The 22,511-nt window shown below is 54.5% G+C and overlaps 1 protein-coding gene across 1 annotated transcript in view; it reads right to left on the reverse strand.

Moving 5' to 3' along the window:
* LOC147414647 (coiled-coil domain-containing protein 40-like) overlaps positions 1-22,511 on the reverse strand; it is a 64,637-nt gene that overhangs the window by 28,485 nt on the left and 13,641 nt on the right. Inside the window, exons 23-30 of the mRNA XM_086472015.1 lie at positions 15,500-15,683; positions 14,090-14,156; positions 12,025-12,181; positions 9,699-9,871; positions 4,696-4,737; positions 3,341-3,430; positions 2,952-3,089; positions 2,688-2,741 (exon numbers count right to left, since the gene is read on the reverse strand). Coding sequence (XP_086328141.1) covers positions 2,688-2,741; positions 2,952-3,089; positions 3,341-3,430; positions 4,696-4,737; positions 9,699-9,871; positions 12,025-12,181; positions 14,090-14,156; positions 15,500-15,683 — 905 coding nt within the window. The remainder of the gene's footprint in view (positions 1-2,687; positions 2,742-2,951; positions 3,090-3,340; positions 3,431-4,695; positions 4,738-9,698; positions 9,872-12,024; positions 12,182-14,089; positions 14,157-15,499; positions 15,684-22,511) is intronic.

Genomic DNA, 22,511 nt, shown 5'->3' on the forward strand with positions numbered 1-22,511 from the left:
TGAGGGGGTTGGTCTAGCTGTGACCCCAGCCCCACAGGGCAGCCATCACCCCTTTAAAAAGCTCTCCCGTTCCTTCAAGCGCCCCAACCCCACCCTCAAAGCAGGGGGGGACCCCTGAGCCCCCTCAGATTCGCAGCGCAGTCACAGACCAGAGCCAAGGCTTTCTCTCCTCACAAAGTTATTAAACAGAAATGTTAAAAAAAAAACAATAAAAACAAACAAGACATGGGGGCACAGGGGCCATTCCCCCCTCCCCAGCATGTGGTGCTCTGGCAGCAGCCACTCTGGGGTGGGGGTGAAGCCCCTCCTGCCCCCCCAAAGTTAACCAACAGGGTGGCAAAACACCACAACAACAAGGAACTCCCCAAATAGTCAGTGACCAGTACAAGGGGCACCCCCCAGCCCCACCCCCTGCAGCACCCCCTGGCTGCAAAGGAGGTTTAAGTGCTTTTCTATAAGAGTTCTGCCAATAAAGCTTTGCTGACGGGGGGTCGCAGCCCTTAGGGACGGGGTGGTGGTGGTGTGTGTGACAGGGCCTGGGGACACAGGATCACCCTGGGGGGGGGGGGGGGGGGTGATGTGCTGCAGCCCCGTGGCTTGCCCAAAGCTGGCAAAGCCACCCCCCACCCAGCCCAGGGTGCAAGGGGAAGGGGGGCACTGGCTTGGGGGGCTGCCCCACAGCCCCCGAGCCCCATCCCTGATGCTGGGGAGGGGAGGTAGCCTGACCCCCACTCCCAGAGGAAGGTTCAACCTGGCAGGGATTGAGCCCCCCTAGGCATTCCCCACCCACATGCTACAGCCCCCAGCCACCATTTGGGGTAAAAACTAAACACCTTTTAGGGTAAAAAAGGGGTAAAACCCCACAACCATGGCCCCCTGCCCCGCGCTGCTGAGGGCGGCGATGCTGGGCAGGGCACCCAGCACAGAGCTGGGAGGGCTGTGTGTGTGTGGGGGCGGGGTGGCAACCAGGTTTTGGGCTGGGCGATGGTGAGCGCTGGCAGCCCCGGGTAGGGGGTGGGCAGGGGGCTGCAAGGGTCCCTCAGAAGTTCTTGAGGCGGCTGTAGAGCTCCCGCTTGCTGCGCTCGCCCGCCCCACTGCGGCTCTTCTGGCGGAACTTGCGCAGGTCCTCCTTGAAGTCCTCGTGGTCCATCGGCCGGTAGTCCTGGGGCTCTCAGTGCATCTGGGCACCCACGGCTCTGTCAGCACCCGCAGACCCCCCTCCCCACCCCCTGGGGCAAACCCAGCACCCCCCAGGACCCCCAGCACAACCCCCTTCCCCTGGAGGTACCACCCTCACGGAGGATGCTCAGAGCCAGACCCTTTCCCCTCACAGGGCAGGGTTTTGGGGAGCGGAGAGGGTGATTTTCCCCCCACCCAGCACTCTCACCCTCCTGCCAGGGACCGCCCCCCCTCCCACACATGGGGTGAAAGGTAGGGGGGCTTACCTGGTACTGGGGGAAGAACTCCCGGTACCCCCCCTTCAGGACATAGAGCTCGGGGTAGTGGAGGTGGGGGTACTCGTTACAGGCTCAGTCCTTCTCCCTGATGAACCGGCACCTGCGGGACAGGGGACAGGATTGGCACCCAGATAGGATCCTGCCATGTCCAGGGGGTCCAGCAGAACCCAGTGCCCACCCCACCCCCCCCACCCCCCAAACTCACATCCTGGGCCCCCTCTCGGAGGAGAACTCGCAGTGGAAGATGACGATCACCCTCTTGCTGGCGTCGAAGGGCACGATGGGCTTCTTCAGCAGGAACTCCTCCACGTCCTGCTCCAGCGGCAGGTTGACGGCGCCCTGGCGAGGGAGAGGGGCCCCTTTCAGCCCCCCCCTCCTCCCATTACATCTCGGGGAGGGGGGGGGGCCCTCCATACCCTGCCCCCCTTCTGCCCCATCTGTTGGGAATGCCTTCACCCCCCTCCTCCTTCCAGCTGGGGCTCAGCACCTCCGGAGGTGCTCAGCACCTTTGGGGAGGCTCTCAACCCCTCCAGGGGGTTCAGCACCTTTGGGGGGGGCATCAGCCCCTCTGAGGTTTGACAGGTTTGTGTCTCCCCCGCCCATGACCACCCTGTCCCCAGCCCCGAGGGGAGCAGCAGCGGTTCTGACCTTGATGTGGCCTCCCTCGTACTCGTAGGGGTACCTGCAGTCCACGATCACGCAGCTCTCGATGAGGCTGCTGAACTGCCCCGTCAGCACTGCCACCATCTGTGGGGGGAGCCCGTCACCGAGGGGGTGGGGGGCGGGGGGGAGGGAGGCAGCCCTGTGGGTGTGTTTTTTTGGGGAAGAGGTCACTGCTCCCTTACCATTTCAGGAGAAATGTACTTCAGGTCTGGGTGCTTCCCCTCTACTGTCTGCAGAAGGTAAGGCTGGAGGAGAGGCGGGTGCTGGGCCAGGATCTGTCCCTGGGGAGACGTCCTGGCTGCCACCCGCTCCCCCCAGCTCAGAAGACCCCCCGCCTGTGAGGTTTGCTCCCTCCCAAGAGGGACGGCGCTGCGGCACTGGAAGAGCAGCGGGTCAGGCTCTTCAGGCTGGAAAGTCTCAGCCCCAAGTCCCCTTGGTCCCAAACAAGGGCCACCAGCTGTACTGGGGCTCTGGCACCAGCGCAGGGCTCCACTGATGGTCCCCCTTTGTTTCAGGAGAGGGGGGCAGGCGGCACCCCCAAGCCTGCAGCACCCCCAGCAGCCCTACCTTGGAGAAGTCCCCGATGAGCTCCTGACGGTCGTTGGCCAGCAGGTTCTCCATCTCCTCGTGGCAGAAGGACCTGGAGCACAGCAGCCGCGCTTTCTGTGGGGACATGAACCAGAGACATCCCCCTTGGCCTTAGCGAGGGCGCCGGCAGAGCCGTGGCACCGGGCAGTCCCACCCGGGATGGGCAAAGACACCTCACCCCGAGGATTCCCCATCACCCACCGGCTCTGCCGCTGCCGCCTCCTCGCCAGGGCTACCGGCCACGCTCCTCCGTCGCTTGGTCTTGACGGGGTTGTCCCGGTCCTGGGGTCGGTCTATCCACTTCAGGATGGGCCTGATGACGCTGCTGGGCATCGAGGGCGAGCGGAAGAGCTGCCGGCACTTGCCGCGCTTCACCGGACACTGTGTGGGGAGAGAGCCCGTGTTGGTGCCCAAGGGTCCGGCATTCCCCCCACATACCCGCCCCCCAGCACCACAAGAACAAAGGCAAAAGGGTCCCTCTCTAGTGGCTGCACACCACCCAGGACAAGCCCAAAGCCCTGGGGGGTGTGTGCTGCTGGACAACCAGTGACCCTCACCCCCAGACCCCACCTTGGAGACCCCAGGAAGGGGGAGCCTGGGGCCCCATCCACCCCCCGCGACACCCAACGTACCGGCTCACCCTCCTCCTTCCTCACCAGGGGCGCAGTCAGTAGGTTCTCCATCCCCTGTGGCCCGTCGGTATCGCTCTTCTGGGGGGGCACCTGGGGGGGCCACAGGGGAGAGACAGAGGAGAGCATGAAAGGAACGAGTCCCACTGCTGCTTCGCACCCCCCTGGGCAGGGACGGAGCCCCTGCCCAGGGTCCATCCAACTGTGCAGATGGAGGAGCCCTCCCTACTTTCATCTCCTCCTCATCCAGGATCTCCACAAAGCCATCATCTTCCTCTTCAGACATGGAGGAGGTCAAGGAGCACCGGCGCAGGATGATGGGGCTCTCGCCCTGGGCAAAGTTTTCCTTCTCGAGGGTGTCGAACTGGGGAGGGGACACGACACAGCCCATGGCTCAGGAGTGGGGCCAGCCCCACACCAGCCCTGTTTGCAGACACAGTGACCCCAATCCCCCCAGCTCCCACACCCACAGGTCTCCAGTGCAAACAGGGAGGCTGGAGCAGCAGGTCCCGGCTCAGCAGCCCCTGCAGCAGGACCACCCACCCCCGGTGCCCCCCTCTCAGCACCCCCAGCCCCTCTCACCAGCAGGCCGGGTGCAGAGCCGAGTCTCTGGCTGAGGGGGTCCCTCCCCGCAGCCCCATTGCCGGCGGGCAGCCGGCTGCGCTGACTTGGCCTCTGCAGCTTCTTGAAGACAAACCCCTCCTGCAGCAGTGGGGGAGGGGGGGGTGGGCATGGCATCCCCCTGCCCCTTCCCCGGTCCTGCCTCCCTCTCCCCAGCCTTGCTGCCCCCCCTCACCTTGTCCTCAGGCTTCCTTGGGCCCCTCTGCTCCCTGGCCCCGTGGCTGTTGAACTCCCGGCAGTGGGAGATGTTCTTCAGGACTGGGCTGGCCTCCAGGATCTGTGGCTGCGGGGGGGGGTTGGGAGGGGTGAGAGGTGCTGCACAGCCCCTGCGCTCCCCAGCTCCATCCTCCTCCTTCTCCTCCTCCTCCTCCCAGCTCAGCCAGGGGCACAGCAGGATCCAGCCGCCCTCAGCTCAGCCCTGCAGAGCCCCCGGGACTTTCTGGCAGTGAGTGGATCCTCCGGATAAGGAGCTTATTGCTGCAAAAAGAAAAGGATTGAATGAGGAGAGAAGATGCCCTGGACCAGCAGCGTCCCACCCCCCCCTGCCCCGAAGCTGGCATGGATCCCCTTGTCCCCTGGGTCCCCACAGTGGGGTGAGACCTCCCCGGACAGGACCCCAGGGCAGCAATACTTCCAGCCACTGAGCAACACCGACAGCTTGATCCAAACCCCAGGGAAGGGCAGACGGACAGCCTGGCTTTCGGGTCTGGGCACAGGGACAGAGCCCCTTCACTTACTCTTTGAGAGCTCTCCTGGATTCTGGGATCGCTGTCTCGAAGCTGAGGGAAGAGAGGAGCCAGGGTTAGGGGGGATGGCACCCTGTGCCCCAGCCTGAGCAGCCCAGGAGCCCCGGGGATGGGCAGCCGCAGCTCTTACAGGGACCCCACTCCACGCAGGGGTCATCAGCCCCCCCAAGGGGAGAGCAGCTGAGCGGCTTTCAGCCCCACAAAGGGTTAAAACCCCGTCTGGAAATCACTGGTTTCAGACGGGGGGACCCCAATCTGGGCTGGGGGTTAAGCAGCACGCTGGGGCGGTCCAGGGCACCCCGCTGACCCCGCTCGGGGCCCAGATGTAGCTGGTGGCAGTGGCGCCCGCTCTCCACCTGTATGTAAATCCGGCAGCGGGGATGCTGGGGATGCTGGCCGTCGGCCATATGGCCATGCAGCTGCACACTGCGACAGGACGAAGGGGGCACTGGCGTGTCCCCTGCAGCCCAGCCCACCCAGCCCCAAGGCTGCCCCAGCATCACCATCTGCCCCCAGTTATTCAGTCACCAACATCTGCCAGAGAGGGGCTCTGCCAACGGCCCCGGGAGTGGGCGAAGCCACCGGCGTGGCACCGGCGTGGCACCCAGAGCCCCTCAGCCCCGCAGAGCTCGACTCTCAGTTGATCCCTGCACCCCAAATCTGCGAGGCCTGGGCAGCAGCACCCCAAGGAGGTTGAGGCGGGGGTGCTGGGAGCCCAGGGAGGTGCTCAGCACCCTCACCCCGCTGCGTGGTGAGGCAGCGAGCTGTCTGCCGGCCGTCCCTGCCAGAGGAGGACTTGGCACGGCAGCACCGCAGAGGCTTCCTGCCTGCACCTGCTGCCAGACCCCTGCCTGCAGCAGGGCTGGGCCGAGCACCAGCACCAACACACCCACTAGAGGTGGTTTCTCACACCACCCCCCACCAAAAATCAATTTTGGAGTGGAGGGCACAGCTGGAAGCACAGCCCCCCAGCAAGGCTGGGACAGGCTGAGCGTGGGCACTGCAGGCAGCCTGGGGAGGGTGAGCAGGGGGGACACAGTGGGCAAGAGTGGAGACCTCCCGGAGTGGGGGGACACGGGGCGAGGGACACTCACACTTCCTCCAGTGCCGCGGGGTCCTCCTGCATGGGGGAGTCCAGCCCCACTCCTGCGGGAACAAGGGGCAGGGGTAGCACCGGGGGGGGCGGGTGGGAGGCACGCCGTGCCCCTGGGACCCTGCTCCAGCACAGGTCCCCCCCCGCTCCTGTGGGGCGCTGGCAGGGTGCAGGGGAGCCCCCCCCCCCCCCAGCTGTGTTCCCTTCTAGTGCTGGGGAGGGGGCCACAGGGTGGGATCTGCTGTATGCTCAGGTGGGACCCTCACCCAAAGCTTCTCCCGTCCCCCAGCATGGCAAAGGGACGACCCTGGGACCACCCATCCTGGCCAACATGTCCCACATCACCCTGCCCAGGGACCCCCACTGGGGTGATCCACAGCCGAGCCCCCCCCCGGGGTGCAGGGCTGGGCGGGTGGGGGGGCTCCCACCCATCATCCAGCACAGGGAAGGAAGCGCTGGGGAGGAAATCCCCGTTTAAAATCCCAGTTTGACTCAGAGCATGGCCAGGAGCTGAGACAGAGCGGGGGACCCGGCTCCCACGTGCACCCCCAGAAAGACCCTTCCCCACCCTCAAACCCCTCCCCTGCCTTCCCAGACACCCCCCCCGCATGCAGTGACCCCCTGCCCAACGCCCTCCCCCCCGGCACCCTGCACACCCCCAGCCCCGGGGAGGAGGGGGGTCGGGGCAGGGGCGGGTGTGGCAACAGCACCCATCGCTCACCCGCGTCCGAGGACTCGGAGGAGACGGAGCTGCGGGGGGAGCCCAAGGCTGCCGACCCCCGGCACGGGCTGGCCCGGCGCCTCTGCAAGGACAGCCCCGCCACCCGCCGCTTCGGGGTGTCCCAGTGGCTGCGGGCAGGGCGGGGGCGGCGATCAGCCCGTGGGGACCCACCGGTACCCCTCGGGGTGCCCCCCTCGGGTGGGGCGGTGGGTGGTGTCCCCCCCCTCCGCGCTCAGCACTGCCCTGAGCCGGCAGCATTCACGCGTGGGGGGGAGGGGGGTGCGGTGCGGGGCAGCCCCCCCGTCTCCACTCACCTTCCCAGTCCCACCAGCTTGTCCATATCCAGCGTCAGCGGGGTGACCGGCGACATGCCCGCTCGCCTCCTGGCCACTCCGGCTAGCCCACGGCCACCGGGGCCGCCCTGCGCCGCCATGGCGAGTGCAGGAAAGGAAGGGAGGCGTTAATGACACCCGTTGGAGCGACCGTTCCCGGCCCCGGCGGAGCGGAGCGGGGCCGCGCCGATGCTCCGCCGTCCGGTGCGCGAGGGGGGGGGGGCGCGCGCCCGCGGCCGCCCCTATTTATATTCGAAAACTACCAGGGGAGTGGCGCGGCGGGAGCCAATGGGGAGGGGCGGGGGGCGGGGCCACGGCCGGGTCGGGGGCGCGCGGGCAGGGGAGCGGAGCCCGGGGGTGCGGGCAAAGCACGGGGGGAGGGGCCAGCAGGGGTGCAGGGGCATGGCTGGAGGGGCTCAGGGGGCATCGCCCAAAATGGGGGGGGGGGGGGGGCATGGCTGGGTGGGGGGACATGGCTGGGGAGCACAGGAGAGCTCGGCCCAAAGTGGCTGAAGGGCATGGGGGGGGCACGGCTGAGGGGGTAAATGGAAATGGAGGGGTGCGTAGTTGGGGTCCTGGGGGGCATACGGCTGGGGGGGCACGGAATGGTGCGTGGGTGGGGAGACATCGCTGGGGGGCTGCACGTCGGGCGTGCAGCTGGGCAGGATGAGGGGTGGGTGTCCGTCAGTGAATGTGCAGCCCAGGGGGGAGCCCAGTGTTCGGACACTGCCCCCACCCCCAGCCACAAGCCCCCAGCCATGTGGAAGTCTTTGCAGTAAAGATCTCCTGGCGATCCGAAAGCCCATCCGCTGTTCGCACCAGGGGGGAAAGCGCTGAACCCCTGCCAAATCTGCTGGGGCTGCTGACACCCACCTCTTGTCCTGTGGTGATGTCGAGTGCTGTATAGACAGTTCCAGACGCCCTAGAAACAAAAGAGCAGCAAAGACATGAGAAGTGGTTTAGACCCTGGAAGTGAAAGCCCTGACAGGAGCTCTCTGCTGCCTGTAGTGTTTCTAAAACACCTTGGTTCCTCCACTCCTGCAGCCAGCAGCGCACAGCGCAGCAGCCCAGAAGCCCCCTGCCATGCAGGCTATCCAAGCGAAAACTTAGGTCCAAGAGGAAGAAAAAGGGCTGGTGCAAATCTCCAGAGTTCATACTAAATTCTTTCAGTCCAAAACTGAAGGGCAGGGTGCCTACAGAGACTGGAGAATAATAGATTTCATTCTTTTCCCCTTTTCTCCAGTTTTGCTCTGTTGAGGTTTAGTTTTTTCCTTTTTCTTTTTTTTTTTTTTTTTTCCTTGCGGGGGGTGTGTGTGGATTTTTTTCCAGAGAATGTAACACACGCCCAGTCTAGCTGTGCCTTCTTAGACCTCTTCTTTGGATCTATCTGCAAAACTCCGGCAACACCATGCAGTCATTCTGAGAGCCCTGAACACACGTGCCAGCCATCTGAGGAAAGGACAGTGCATTGACACTGCATGTATTACTGAATGGTTGGTTTTCACTACCTCTGCCAGAAAAGAGAGCTGAATATCTAATCTCTGGTTGCAATTTCTAAACTATACCGTTATAATCCTGATCAGTAAATACTTTTTTAAAGCAAAAGATTGGAAAGAAATGTTCTTGAGAAGTGTTATTTATCTGACAGCTATCAGGTTCTAAGTTGCTCTTTCAGGTAATAAAGATTTTTCTCCTTTCTTTAGCGTGGCCGTATTATTTTGAGACACACAAAAATGATTTCCCCTAAGAAAACAAGCAAACGCGTGCTACAAACTTGAGGGACAGTAGATCTTCCAGGTCCTGCCCCTCGCTGCAGACAAGACGTTGCCAGCATCAAGTGCTCTTTGACGACGCCTTCTGACCACAGGCACCAATTCTGATCAGTACTGAGAGACAGCAGAATCTAAGCCCAGGGTCTGAACACGTTTGGAGCTTGCCCGACTTCACGCTTGATATCACACCAGCAAAATACCTGGCCCGTGATTTTGTAGAAGTAACTGTGACTGGACTCACCCTTGCCCGACTTGTTCAAATCGAGTGTATTTCTGCTTAGGATCTGCCACGCTCACAGTGCTCCCTGAAAGAAACAACATTAAAAACGGAGACACCCCCTTCCAGCAGATCAGAAATGCCACCCCACTGTCTGGGGTTGGGAGCCGTTTGTAGGCAGCTGGGTGACAACAACAATACAGGCAGCTCCGCAGCACAGAGAGTCTCCATGAAGACTGATTTTTACAGTCCTCTGGAGAGTCACCCGGACAGGAAACCAAGAACTTGGAGAAACATTCACAGGAGGCGCAGATCAGAAAAGAACAAGTACCAGTGCAAGTGCTTGTTGTCTCGAAACACTAAGGACAGCTGGAACAACAGAGCCTTCATCTTCTTAGCAAGAAATAGTCTGTGCGATTCCCCAGAAGGTTTAAGACTTCTGGAGGTTAACTGCCCCTTGGGTTCTGGAATCCATTCTGATGAACAGGTGCCACTTGCAGACAGGAAGAATATTGCAGAGTGTTCCCAGGAGGGGATCTTCTCAACGTTTCAGCGGCTTGCCAAAAGAATGCCGTCATGTTTTTAAAGAACAGCGTCTCCTGTTACAACCAAGAACTACAGGGCTCTGAGAACTATGACCCTCCTCCCGTATTACCAGGCTAAGGCCCCCAGCAGACCTTGTTTGTGCCATCTGAAGAACCACGCAGCTTGTCCTCAGCCTGACTCGGATCCGTGACCAGCATTTGACTCGCACTCCCGACACTGCACACACGCTGACCTCCCCCAACAAGCACAGCCGTGCTGGACAACAGCAGCAGCAACACTCCTCAGGCGCTGGTGTCAGCCAGAGCTGCACAACCGAGATGCTGATCATTTCAGGGGTGCAGGGGAGGCGAGTCAGCAGGCAGGCCACGTGGGCTGCTGCCGCCTCCCGGCAGCTCTGCGCTGCGGCAGGGGAAGGCAGGGCCAGCCCGGCCGGCACAGGCCGTGGGACAGGCCGGCTCCACCAGCCACCGTGCAGCTCAGCTGCCACTGAAGGCCAACAGGGAAGCGTGCGCTGCCTGACGGCTTCTGGCCCACTCGGAGGTGCAGGCGGTCTGAACGGCGAGGAGAGCAAGCAGTCATTAGGGTGCCGTGTTTGTGTCGAGTGAAAGAGCCAAGTTCTGCTACACTAATCTGAAGGAATAACTGAAAAAAACCATACCGCTTTCTCTGGTCCGGTAGTTTCCCAGATAAAATACAAACAACGAAGGTGATCGCTCAATGCAAATGACTTCTCAAGGTTTCACTTGCAACGTACATCACTGAAATACTTGAAGAATCTTAGTTCAGGAGGAAGACTTTCAGTGTTTCACAGTGTATTTTGTTTGACCCATCTGGCAATATTCCTGTATCACCAACACAAACACAGGCTTCTTTGTTCACCTGTGCATCCAAAGCAAACCCGGGTGATGCACCATTCACTGTAAGTAGGAACAAACACCTCCCTCCCCTGTCCAGGCCTTTTCTCTGGAGCAGAGGGCTTCAGCATCCACATGGGCATCTGACTGGATGCCTAGCCAGGAATCCTGCCTGCCAGCACGGCAAGACGATGGGGCAACCCCACCACTGGCTACACCCCCTGCTAACACTGTTTTGCAAAGCCTGCCTCAAACATTTAGCCTCTGTTGAAGACGCTCTAATTCCTCCCTTTATAAGCTGGCATACCTGCAAGGAACCCTCTGCCCTGGAATTTACTTCATTGTGCCCTCAGCTAAAGCTATTGAACTGAGCCCTTGGATACTCCCTCATGGCACTGAGATTCAGTTCTTGAGAGTCCTGTCAACCTGCTAAGGGTGCAGAGAACTCTACAGGAGCAGCTGAAATCTCCCAGCTGAGGAAGGCTTCAGCCTCTGCAGTCACACCAGCCATCAGCGGCAGGGCAGGTGCGACAGAAAGGGTGGTACAGCACAAGGACGAGCACTGACAGCCGCTGTGAAGAAGCCACAGCCAGACTGCACCCCTTTACAAGCTGTTGTCCCCGTTACAGACAGAATGGTGTTGGCTTTGAGATCACACACGAGGAGGTGTAGCTCCATCCGCTTGCTGTCCTAACAGTCAACAGCAGACACAGAGTAAACTGGGCTATGCTATGGACCCAACAAGTTTCCATCTGAGAACACAGCACTGGCCGTTATGAAGTGCAAGAAGCAGATTAAGCTCTTGTACTGCAGAATCACAAAGGGCTTGGTGTCTTTTCCTAGAGTAGGGCCTAGCCAGGGGTTGGGGCCAACGGTCAGGATTCTAATGGTATGAACTGGCTGGGAATGAGCTATGACAAAGTGCCCCGTATCGGAAGGATATACAGTGGATGTGCTGCAGGCTGCCTCCTGAGACATGCCTGCAGTGCAGTTTTACCTGATCGAGCCACGCAGATGTGTCTCGGGTACATCTTTAGAAGCATAAAGCTAAGAAATAAAACAAGGATTGTTATAAAAGTTTTTTCTTTTTTCTGTTGGGGCACATTGAAAACACCTCCTCCTCTCTATCCACAGTGTCAACTGATGTTCTTTCAAAGGAGTTCTCTCTGACAAAAACAGAGAATTCTTATGAAAATGAACTCCCATCTATTAGTAGAAGCAGTAGTAGTAACAGCAGGCATAAAAATGTCACCAATGGAGTATCTGGGGCAGGAGAGCTCCTTGAGGCTGAAAGAATCAGCTTAGTGCTGTGGTTGTCTATGGGTTAAAAAAGAAACCAAACCCAACAAAACCACAAAGCAAAACAATCCCAAACCAACAGCCCAACAGATTTCTGCAAAGTATATTTGGCTCCAATGACTGCCGAGAATCAGGAGTCTAAAGATCACTCAGGAACCCAAATCTTCTGGTCCATTTGGCCATTAGCACACAGGCGTTCCCTGGGCCAGTCAGGAGGTCACAGCCTTCTGCTCAACCAGAAACAATCTCTGCTTCTGCCTTCAGCGGAGAAGGCAGCTCAGGCAAATCCAACCGCGTCACAGCTGCCCTCGGCGGCACAAGGAACACCCAGAGCGCTCTCTCGCTTCCTCTTCAGCACAGTCACAGTTCGTGTAGGGAGTCGGGACGCTGCGACACTGAACTGAGGATGAACACTGAGCACCTGTAACCCCGAGACATGCGTAGAGCACACACTGCTTTATCAGACAAGAAATACAGAACACATACTCAGTTTCTCTAGGATCTCCTCATCGCTCATTTCGGGTTTCTTTCGCCACCGGTCCGTGTCTCTGTACAAAGCATTTGAGTTTTCAGGCTGGCGAGTGGTGGCTCCTTCAGCTGGTGCTGGTGCAGCCGCAGGTTCAATTACAGAGCGGGTGTAGGTCTGTGACGAGAAAGTATTTTGCGTCAGAAAAGCAGCTTGCAGAGATGCCCCTGAGATCGTGTTTCAAATGCAAACCCTTAGGAAGATGCTGTCTGCCCCATCCAGGGCTCTTAAAATGTTTGGGTTTGCTCTCCCCTTCTCAACCTCAACAGACAAAAGTGAAAGGCTGGCTTTACACAAGTTCATGGTCAGTTTCATTTTCAATTTTCATTGATTTTCTGAAAAGATGCCTCAAACAATGAATTTACTGTGGTGCAAGGATACAGAAATAGGTCTGTCCAGGGCCCCAGAGCCTTGTGCCTTGATGCTCGTGTGTTTTCTCGGGTAACGACACGACTCTTTAGCTGCTACGCAAGTGTCTGAACAGAAGCAGGAAGCATCTCCCTTTTCTGATCACAACGGTGGAACTGACTTCTCATCAGGATTTCAAGCCGTAGGGAGTGGCCACGAGGAACTGCGTTCCAGTCCTTCAGAGACCTCCCTTCTCTTCACAAGGCAGAGCTGTGCAGGATTCTCCTCACCAAACTGCAGCCATGGAAAAGCTAAGGGGGCAGCCTAAGCTCTTCATTTACCTACTTGTACAGCCTGCGGAGAGCGACGGCTACCTCCAGGGGACACTTTCTCCTAAGGATCCCGCAAGGGGGTGGACTGTGTCTGATGACCGCTCTCTCCGCTGATGCCAGAGAGCCCATACAGGCACTTTGGACAAAGCTGCTCACGTTGACACCGCTGGCATTAACAGACACAGTGCTGCCTCTTATCTGATACTGATGAACACACGGTCCCTCTCAGAATCACAGGAAACTCATGACTACATGGGAAAGTTCAAGGCACACTTTCCTGGTGTCGGTGACGTGGGTGAAGCACTGGGTCACGGTAGGACTCCAGCCCGTTCATCCGTGGACGGCAAATGCTGTCTGATCCGAAACATGTAGCTCTGAATGACACCCACTGCAGTGCTGACCAAAGCTGGGACTTACTGGTTTTGTATGTTCAGTCTGCAGACGGGGCCCAACCAAGGGGACAAAAGGGCACTCTCGTCACACCCTCCTGGAAGGAGCGTGCTACAAAGGCTGCTCTGGGCACTGACACCTTCCTTCTCCTCTGGGCCAACGTTCCCGTGACATCATGACAGCAGCCCTGAAAAATGTGCTGTGTCACAAAGCATCCCAAAAAATTCTCTTCCTCTGGAACACGAACACATTGCTCAAAGGATCCCACAATAACTCATAAAACGCACAAAACAAGTATACCCTGTACCCAGTCTGAATTTGAGAACAGCTAGAAAAGCTTGTGGGTTCTTCTTCTGCTCCAGTTTTGTTACGCTGGAGGTCTGGACCAGCCTGGCCCACTGCTCTGGAGTGCCCTGTAGATGTCAAGTGGAAAGAAGGAGCATTTAGAATACTGAACAGCCGCAGCCTCACACATCTTGACCAAGCTCCCATGCTACCTCTAAGATTACTTTCACAAATTTTGGTTGACACCTTACCATTCAAGTTAGTAGCTTCTACACTAGATGCAATCATTCTCTTCTCTACCAAAATACACAGCTAAAACCAGGATTAACTTTACAATCAAAAGAAAGTTAGGACTGTGATAGGAAAAAAAGGGCATGAAACTCATCGTTAAATCAACTCTGCTCTTCATGGCATAATGATTTAAGGCTTCACTTGTTTTCCTGGGGATTCAGTGCAGGCACAACCAGACGGTTCTGTATTTGTGGACAACACTGTGTATTTTAGGAGCTTTACACTGGATTTTGAATGCTTAATAACGCAAACCCATCTTGCTGAAATGATCACTGCTGTCTGACTAAAAGCTAAACCCCATCCTGATACAATTCATTTGCAGCATACCAGGGAACCCTGCGGGCTTAAGAATCTGCATTTAAATTCTCAAAATCCTAACACTGAGTTCCGCCACTGCTGCTAAGGACGCCTCTTTTGCGAGCTCCTGTAGCTCTCTAGGTTCTCTCCTGTAAAGATGCAGAAACCAGGGACTGGGAAAACAGGCAGAAAGTGCCAAAGCCTTGGCTGAAGTCTCGGACACCTTACGAGGGAGGGTGGAATTTCAAAATTGATCCAATCGCTGAAAGCCGCAGCTCTGCGTTCAAACTATATGGATGAACAATTGCTTTAAATCTCCAGTGCAATTTCCTGAATTGGAAAGCCTGTCATTTTCCCCATATACCTGCACAGCCAACACCTACCAGCCAATTGCAGGCCTTACTGAATGAAAAACTCCACCTGAAGAACATTTAAACTTAGCCTTGGTGCCACCCCAATCTAGGGTTTGACTGGCTTGGAAGTCAGTCAGTCTGCGTCTGCGTCCGTTTCTCACCTCCCTCCTAGTTTAACAACTCTCAAAAGTAACATCGCTTGTGGTCATCCATCTCCTGAGCCTTTTACGATTGACAAATCTCACTTCAGCCCACTTTTAGTGACCCTGATAAAGCGTGAGTGGAACAAAGGCTGAGAGAAGCTGCCTTCCCTCTGATGCATCAAGAACCCATGTTCAACAGAGATTTATTTCTCTGAGAAATGGTCACAATAATGCCAGTTCTGGACAACTCCCAAACACCCAGATAAACACGGCATAAACCCACATGCAAACATCTATCCTGCTGGTGGGTACCTCACATATTGGGCTTCCCTGCAGAACCAGCATTCTCCAAGACTAACTACCACGTGGCTGAATAATACAGCACAGAGCTGTCTGTAGGATCTTCTCTAGTGCCAGTGGTACCTCTGTAACAGCCGAGAGGGGAACTGCCATTCTACCAAATACATTTGTCTTTTCACTCGAAAAATGACCGAAAAAATGTTATAGAATCACAGAAGCGTTTTGGTCGGAAAAGACCTTTAAGATCATCAGGTCCAACCATTAACCTAACACGACCAAGCCCACCCCTAAACTAGGTCCCTAAGCACCACATCTATACGTCTTTTGAACACCTCCAGGGATGGTGACTCCAACACCTCCCTGGGCAGCCTGGGCCAATGTCTGACCACACTTTCAGTAAAGAAATTTTTCCTAATAGCCAGTCTGCCCTGGCCATTACCTCTTGTCCTGTCATTAGTTACTTGGGAGAAGAGACCAACACCAGCCTCACTACAACTTCCTTGGAGGGAGCTGTCGAGAGCAAATTCCTGTCTTACAGCGCTCACTTGCAGTATGCGAGAGCTATTAACACAAACTCAGGAACTCAGTCACGCTTAAAGCGCTCATGTAGAACACAAAACAGTCACATCCTCTCACATCTTTCAAGCAAGTATTCTGCCCCCCAGGATCCCCCCTCTCCTCGGCTGCCCTCCTTACCAGTTTAAGGTGTGTCTGGTCGACATATCCTCACCGTGGTGCTGAGCAGGCTTCTCTATAGATCTGATGTGACGTGACTTCACGCTAACAGTTGTGAGAAACCCAGAGATAGACGAGAGGTTTATACTGTGCCTCTCACAGTGGGACTCTCTATCGGGATCTCCAAAGGCCCGTGTATCACTGTCTATCGATGACAACACGAAAACGAATACACGTGCCATAGTAACACATCAGCAGGAGAGGAAGGAGCAGTTGTTCAGGTCCTGTCTTTGCCTTCCGTATTCCCTCCGTGCAGCGCCAGGGACAGCCACGCTATGCACAGCAAGAAGAGCTGGACGAAGACAACTTTGCGTGTGTCTGACTTCAAAAGCACGTGTCCCCATCCACCCTTATCAACCAGGATGGAGCTTTGCGAAATCTATTTCCTGGCACATCAGTCTTCTAACATAAAGCACTACCATGCTCATGGACTTTTAATTAACATTTTTCTCTGATGTTTTACTATTATGTCTGCCAGCTGACCAAGTTTACCTAGGGGTCTCATCCAAAGCCTGAACTCGCTATGGACCGGCACCCTCCCAGCCTGGGTCTGTCTTTGCTCACAGACACTAGCTCCACAAGGCCTCTCTTGCTGTGCCTTTCTTCTCCTGCCTTACAGCCTCCTTCAGTTGGAAGATGCTCTGCTCTTCTCTTCAGAATTACAGTCTAGAGTACTTTGGATGTTTCTAATCCTTTCTCTGCATTGTTGCATTTACCCTCATTAAATAATTAACTGTCACCTTTGGTCTGTACTGCACACCCCTACACAATGTTAAGTGATGAATTATTTTCAGTTAGCATGCAATAAAAATGGCAGCAATAGATCAAATACAAAGGCAAAGGCTTTTCTCCTTCTTTTATCTCAACGACAATGTTGTTTGATTTTCAGGATAGATGTTGCCAGTTACAAGACATCATCTCCATTCAGCACATATAACTTTTTACTGGAGATAACAAAACTGGCTTCTCCTACCTCAGCATTTCCAAGCAAATGCAGTGAAAGTTAGATTTAAAGGATCACCAAATTCAGTTCAAAGCAACAGCCAAATCTAGAAGCGAAATAAGGCATTACAGGAAACGTTCCATCAAAAGCAGCACTTGTCCATTCTAGGCCTCTCCTGCCAGCGGGCAAGTCTTCCACCAGCTCATTCCCTAAGATTTGCCTCATCTGCTTCACAGACCTCTGCCTACCAGACTGGGGATAGAACATCCATCGTCCAAATGCTGATAAACCATAAATTAAATACAGCACTCAACATCTCCTTGCAACACGCTCACCCCTCCCCAGTCTAAAAACTCGGACACTTCTCTCTGTGCCCTGCAACTCACATCACTTCTGGGTTATGTAAGCTGGCAAAATGAGACGAAAAGGCATGACTCCCTTGAAGCAATGACTGAGTGGATTCAAGGGGTTTATACTGGACATTCCTGTTGGATCTTCTCACAAACACCCCTCACAATACACTCCTGCCGCACAGCAGTTAGCCACAAGGGCCACCCACTCCACCTCAGCAACTCTTATAGACCAAAGAGAACAAGGAAAGAGTTTTCTGTCTTCCACGGTCTGCAGCATCACCATCATTATTACGTTAAAAGAGCAGTTGTTTGGCAGAAAAACATGACTCAGCTAAGCAGCAGCTTTTCTCCAGAGAGAGAGAAAGGGTTTGACCCCACGCTTGCGCCCTCCTGTTTGCTTGCCTCCTCTTCATCTCATTCTCTTCTTTCCTCCATCCCCTCTCCCTGCCACTGTCACTCACACTGTCCTCCCATCCCCCTTCCTGCTCTGCTCCTCCTGTCCTATCCCAGCAGCCTTGTCCTTTTCTTTCTCCTCCATTAATCTCAACCCTGCTGGGACACCGGATGACTGAAGGTCAGACTGCTCCCATCCGCAGCTCAGTCTAGAGCAGCTTCAGTGGAACTGAGACTGTTCACCCAGTAATCGTCACATGGATGTACCTCCTCAGCGGAAAGGGGCATCTGAGCTGGGGTGGGCCTGCTGCCCCTGCATTGCTTTAGGCTGAATGCTCTACAGCGCCTTCACGGAGCCACCAGCTCACACACAGCACTAATTGATTCCATAGCACGGCAATTACAGGCGGTTTAACGAAGGAAGAACAAGGCTGGATCAAACAACCAGAAGAACACAAGTCATTTCCTTCTGCTCTCAACTCTCCTCAGGTAAAGCACTCTGCTGAAAGGAAACACAAATGCTGTCAACTCCACCGAGGCTCCCGTCACCACCATTACCAGAACAGCCTCCATAAAGTGTCTTCTCAGGCCCGTACCCAGTGGTTAGTCTAACAGACTGATGCTGGTTTTCTGCAGTGAGTGCTTGCAACTCAAAAAACCCAAAAGCACACCCCCCAACCCCCACCCCCACCCCAATGTAGCATTCCTTTCATTACTTTACCCAAAATAAGACCTATGGTTGGTCTTCCCTGCAGCAGGCACACACGAAGAAGCTATACAAAAGGCAAATTTCCTGTCACAATGTCGAAGCAGACTGGGTGCTGCAGGCTGTTTGGGACAAATCAGTGCCCATTTACCATCTACCTCCCCCACAACACCTTGTTCCAGCTTTGTGAACTGCTACAAGTCAACTGATGGAGCCACTTCACAGACTGATTCGGGGCCCCAAAGACTTCAAGATCTTCCTCTGAGGTATCTTTTAGACCTTATTTCAATGACAGTTACAACGGCTCCACTCAATACTTGAGAAGAAAGTCAAAAGTTGAGCTTTAGCATAAAGCCCAGTAGTATGGCCTTGAAAAGAAATCAAAAGGCTTCAGCTGTTTTCAGAAGAACGTATAAAAAATCCTTCCCTTGCTCTCACCAAGGTCTGACATCCATTCTTTGACCAAGTTACTCAGTTTTCCAGGAACAACCAGCCTGTAAAGAAAACTCATCCGTTTGTCCTAAAAAAATGAAGAGGTGAACAAGTTTTACAGCCTTGTTAGACCTGCGATTCAGATCTTCCTCGCCTTCAAATAGCCCACATGGCTTCATCGCTTCAACCAGCTTCTGAGTATGACGGCAAGCTATATCCTTAGCAGGAGCCAAGCTAATTACACAAGTAATTCCATAGTGCCTCTGGGGCTGCTTCTGCAGCCTACAAGTACTGTGGGAGAAAATAAAATGTTGAAGACTCCACAAAAGCAAAAAAAGAAACTTATTGGGAAACACCCTTCAGCTTACAGGTTTCCAAATCAACTTCTACTCTTTTACCCAGCACTAACAGAAACGAGAAAAAAAATCCTGCTGATGATTTTTAGATAACTTGACCCAATTTAGAAGCCACAACTACCTCTTTTGAAAAACATTTGGAGATAGAAGAAAAGATCCAAGTTGCTACCAACTTAACACAACTGATTTGCATTGCTCTGGACAGCTAGAACTAATCACCAGGAAATGAAAAGGTTTCAACCCTACTAAGGGCCACACAGCAGAGGTTTTGGACCCATTTCCAGTTCCATACCAATTTTGACTTAAGGATATTCCCATCAGCTTCCTGATGACACTAAACAAGACAGTTTAACACCGGCTTCTTTTCGTTCAATGTATTTGCTGTGCTGTTGCTGATTCTGGAAGGGCCTTCTAGTGGAAGGAGAAATAACAAAGCAGTCTGTTAAACACAGCTCATGCAGTAAATTCAGTATTACCTTGGGTTTGTTTATGGAAGAGTGGGAGAACATGAACCAATCTGCAGCGAATGTTGCTGGGAGAGCCTCCTGCTCTTAACACGGTGTTCAGTTTTTATAGTCCAGAGGCTCAGCTGTACACACGGCTGTTTTATCTAAACCAGTCAGCATATAAAGCAGCCCAAGCCAAGCTCTGGTTGTAGAGGGTGTTCAGATCTGGCTCAGCCAGCTCACTGCCCCGTTAGGCAGAGCACGACACCAGGCACCTGGTTTGGAGGCCGCCCAGGTTACCGCCCTGGAACTCCAGCTACAGCAAGGCATCATTTTCACCTCCCACCCTCCACTTGTCCTGCGTGTTGAGGCTCATTTGCAGTCAGAAGCAGCACAGGACCGACAGGGCAGGGCAACATTCAGTTAAAGGCAGCATTAGCTTTTTTTTTTACACCATAAACCCCTTGCTTTACAAAGTGAAAAAATGGAGAAAACCCCCGACTTTTCACTACCAGCTGAAACCAGCAGAGAGGGAGGAGTGGGACAGGAGGCAAGAACTGTACTTAACAGATGAAGGATCCCTACAGAAACACTAGCAGCAACAGGGGGAGACCCATCAGAAGGTCTATTCAACTCCTCCTGCTTGTCAGAGTCCATACCCAGACCCTAAGGCTAAAGGCATTAATGAGGCCATTACTCAAAGCGGGTATTTTCCCCCTTCACATGTGGACAAGTGCAGAGATCAGCTGGGTCAGTCAAGAGATGCTTTTGAGGTACCTGACCCACTTCAGCTGCAGTGGGATTAGGAAATGCTCAAAGGACAGCTTCGACACTGGGGTTGAAAAAGGACACCTGATTACAGCTCCTCATTTCTAGTCGTTGCCCTGACTCTCCCATGCAGGGAAGATGGATGTCTCTCTCTCTCGGAGCAGCTTTATCCAACTACAGACATAGCTCTTAGTCATCTGGTGGGTTTTCTTCCCCCTTCCTCTCTATGAGCTCCTTTGTCACACTTTCTTCTACGTGCTTTCCAAAAAGCTGGGGGGGGGGTATTAGCACTGTAAGTCCTGTTGTCCCCCCAATCAGGGTTCTTTTACTCAGTCTGCAAAGAGCTGAAAAACACAGTCAGGATATTTGTTTAATTCCAGTCCTGCACAGAAAAGTGTGCTAGGTGGTACCTCCACAAAGCTAGCACCCCTTTGGGGAAAGAAGCTGGGTCTTAAGATACAAAACAACAACAAAGGAACTGCAGTGAAGTAAATGATGTCCCTCCTAAGTTGACCTAGGAAATCAGACATTTACCATTCTCTTATCTTCAAACTCCTGTTGTCTTTGTTTGAGATCAGTTTGGTGCCACCAAGGTCTGACACCCCTATGAAGACAGGCTGAGAGAGTTGGGGTTGTTCAGCCTGGAGAAGAGAAGGCTCCAGGAGGACCTGGTAGCAACCTTGCAATACCTGAAGGGGGCCTCTAAGAAGGCAGGGAAGAACAATTCGCAAGGGTTTGTAGCAATAGGACGAGAGGTAGTGGTTTTGAGCTAGAAAAGGCTAGATTTCGGTTGGACATTAGGAAAAAGTTCTTTAATATGAGGGTGCTGGGTCACTGGAAGAGGTTGCCAGAGAGGTACTGGAAGCCCCATCCCTGGAGCCATTCAAGGTCAGGCCTGATGGGGCTCTGAGCAACCTGACCTCGTTAGAGATGTCCCGGCTTGTTGTAGGGGGTTTGGACTAGATGGCCTTTAGAGGTCCCTTCCAACCCAATACATTCTACAATTCGATGAAGGAGAGAGAGGAGGACAGGGGCAGGGAGTGGGACATGCAGGCAGAGAGAGAAAAAGCAGCGCAGGCAAGAAGCCAGAGAGACTGTGAACAACAAGGAGGGATGCAGATCGGGACAAAGAGGCAGTGAACAAAAACCCAGCCATGCGCTGCAGGACAGAGACAGAGGAAGGAAAAAAGAGGGGCAGGGAGCAGGACAGAGGGAGAGCAAGAAAAACCAAAGGGGCAGGTAGAATAGCAGAACAAGAGAGGGCCTTGGAAACCAGAGAGGGACGAAGAGGGAGCAGGGTACGAGAACAGACAGAAGAAGAAAGGTACAGGGAAGCAAAAGAGTGACGCCAGTGATGGAAGGTGGGAGGGCACAGGCACAGGGAGGCACCCGGAGCACAAGAGGGGTGACACGGCCCCAAGTGTGGACGGAGGGTCGCAATCACGACAAATTTATCTACACAACTGCAGATAAGCCGGCACGTCTTTATTGCAGCGCTGGGAAGCATGGGGACAGCTCCACCTGACGTGCTTCAAAGTTACATCAAAAATTCAACATCTTACACCCTTTTTCTGCAAAGTCATGATCTTTAACAGATTTTAACATAAGCATGCATCTTATGCCCGCTATTAATTTTGACAGTTACAATGATTGGTCCGCCCTATTCTATAACTTTCTTAATAGTCCTTTCCTAATCTAGTCATTCATTATTTTACTGATCAAAATCTCTGATATACAAATTAGGATGGGGAGGACGGGAGAGTCTTCACAGCAACATTCCTTTGTTTCAATGGTTTCATCACATAAGAGAACTAGCTGAGAACGTACAATTTCACCCCTTGTACCTGCCTCCCTCCCTCCTCGTTCTGTGTTCTGTACAGTTTCCCAATCCACAGCACCTTCAGCTTTGGCCATCTTCCTAAGGCCTGCATCTGCTGTCTCTTAGCATAAGTGAGGTTTTGTCTACTCCTTACCATAATGTAAATTAATTGAATCAGGAAAGAATTAACTATAAGACGTTAGTTGTTCATTCAAAACAATTAATTACCAATGAAATCAAAATTCAGATCTGAGTATAACACAAGGGCCCAGGACTCACTGCCGCTCCCGCTCTTGGTGCTGCTGGGAGGATTTTACTCTTCAGACTCTTCTGTCTCTGCCTCTCTCAGCTCTTACAATATGAGGCTTCCTACATACACAGCCTCACGTGCGCACACACACACACACACTACATGGCTGTACCGTGCTTTGGTTACGCACACAGACCCCGCAGTGCATGTTGGTAACCAGCTCTGCTCAGGACTACTCACAGGGACCCTTCCTCACGCCGAGAGGCCAGCTGTCTCTTGTCTGCAGCTGGGGGCAGCTCGCAGCCGGATCCCCTTCGTGTCCTTCTCCAGCTGCTTTTCCTTTTGCCCATCTCCTCAGCTTCACCCTGAGCTGGATGCAGCTGACGACATCCCCAGGGCAGGAACAGACAACCGAGCCCCTGGCACGGCCTCTGGCAGAGGGAAAGAACCCTGACTGTCACAGCCGGCCCCAGGCCGGAGCCTCTCCTGCTGCAGCCGCTCCTGCAG

This window comes from Leptosomus discolor, chromosome 12 (assembly GCF_034619465.1).
Source record: "Leptosomus discolor isolate bLepDis1 chromosome 12, bLepDis1.hap2, whole genome shotgun sequence".
NCBI classification, from domain to species: Eukaryota; Metazoa; Chordata; class Aves; order Leptosomiformes; family Leptosomidae; genus Leptosomus; species Leptosomus discolor.